Below are 1,460 nucleotides of genomic sequence, written 5' to 3' on the forward strand. Positions count from 1 at the left end.
GGAGAGCAGAGAGTGGGTTTGGGCAGGAAGGGAAACAATCTCCAGCCACAACAATGGAGCGAGTTGTCCGAGCTCCTCCGGCCCCAGTTAATAATCATGCACACACTGGAGCTTTTATTTGGGGAAAATGTCACAAGATGCAGCAAGCGGCGTTTGCAAAGCTGTCCCCTCCGCCCCGCGCCCCGGGAAGCGGAGTGGGGAGAAATCAAGGTCCCCAGCTCCTCTGCAGGGCTCCTCTGCCTGCCCCACCTCTTCAGTCCCTTCTGCCGGGCTCCCCGGGCCCCTCGAGCTGCCCCGCGCCCTCCCATCGCCCCCTCGCCCCATCTGCTGCCACCCCCATGCCGCCTGGGTCCGTACCTGCGTGGGACAAGCCTTGCCAGCCATAGGGGACGTGCCGTGTCTTCAGCCTGTCCCAGGTCTCTGGGGTGAAGTGCTGGTCCCACATCAGCATGGGGGTGTTGAAGCGGAAGATCTCCCCAAACTTGGGGTCTGCCTTTGCTGTGGCCATCACTGAGCGGAGGCACGTGCTGGGCTGGCGGGGAGGAAGACCTCGGTTCAGTCTCCAGCCTGGGTCTACCTTCCATCCAACACCTCCGCCCCTCAGCAGGCACCGAGGAGGGGACAAACCCAGGGACAGAAATTCTCCTTGTCCATCACATGTTTTGCTGAGTCACCCAGGCAGGGAGCGGCCTTGTGCCTCAGTTTCCCCAGCTGCAAAACACCCTTTGGTACCCAGCTCAGCAGGGCTGGGAGGGCCGGGGCTTACAGAGTCACCCGAGAGCACGAGCCCTGTCAAAGTCTCAGCATCTTCTAGTGCGGGCACCTCGCTAAAGGCCTTTGCTCCAGGAGAACAGCCCAGCACCCAGGACTGGTCCCTCCCAGAGCCTGGGTCCATCCTCACGAGTCACCAGCCCAGGCTGGTGGCCCAGGCATCACAGGGCTGGAGGGAGCAGGTGACACTGGCTCCAACCTCCACATTGGGGAATTGCTCAGGGAGGTGCTGCAACCGCACCAGGGAGGCTCAGGGAGACCCGCATCCATGGATGGAGGAGGTTGCTCCTCCACACACACACAAACAAAACCCGTTCCAGATGCTGCTGCTCCTCCTCAGCTTCCCCACACAGACCTTCAACCAACAAAACCCAGCAAGGAGGGGCACTGGGGACATGAACCGTACTGTGCTAAAGATTACCTGCTTTCTGCTGGGCTTGGGCTCCTCCAGCTCGGCAGAAGGCTTGAAGGACTTCCCGCTGGAAGGGGGGAAACATAGAGCGGAGTTAAAAATCCATCACTTGGGCAGCGGGGAACCCCACTGTGGGCAGGGTCTCCCAGCCCGTGCCAGAACCCCTGCGCACGCCTTCCCCCCTTACCTCTCTAAGCCGCCTTCAAGGGCCCATCTGCGGCTGCTGGCTCGGCGCGATGTCCCCGTCGGAGCCAGGACCAGCGGCTCCGGCTGCAGC

General features: G+C 62.1%; 1 protein-coding gene across 1 annotated transcript in view; it reads right to left on the bottom strand.

The window, feature by feature from the left end:
* Positions 1–1,456, bottom strand: part of LOC104083917 (alpha-N-acetylgalactosaminide alpha-2,6-sialyltransferase 2-like) — a gene marked incomplete at its 5' end in the record, with an annotated part of 2,049 nt that extends 593 nt beyond the window's left edge. Inside the window, 3 exons of the mRNA XM_009587584.1 lie at positions 358–532; positions 1,193–1,250; positions 1,371–1,456. Coding sequence (XP_009585879.1) covers positions 358–532; positions 1,193–1,250; positions 1,371–1,456 — 319 coding nt within the window. The remainder of the gene's footprint in view (positions 1–357; positions 533–1,192; positions 1,251–1,370) is intronic.
* Between the last annotated feature and the right edge of the window lie 4 nt (positions 1,457–1,460).

Source organism: Fulmarus glacialis, unplaced genomic scaffold (genome assembly GCF_000690835.1).
Source record: "Fulmarus glacialis isolate BGI_N327 unplaced genomic scaffold, ASM69083v1 scaffold27051, whole genome shotgun sequence".
Classification (NCBI taxonomy): domain Eukaryota; kingdom Metazoa; phylum Chordata; class Aves; order Procellariiformes; family Procellariidae; genus Fulmarus; species Fulmarus glacialis.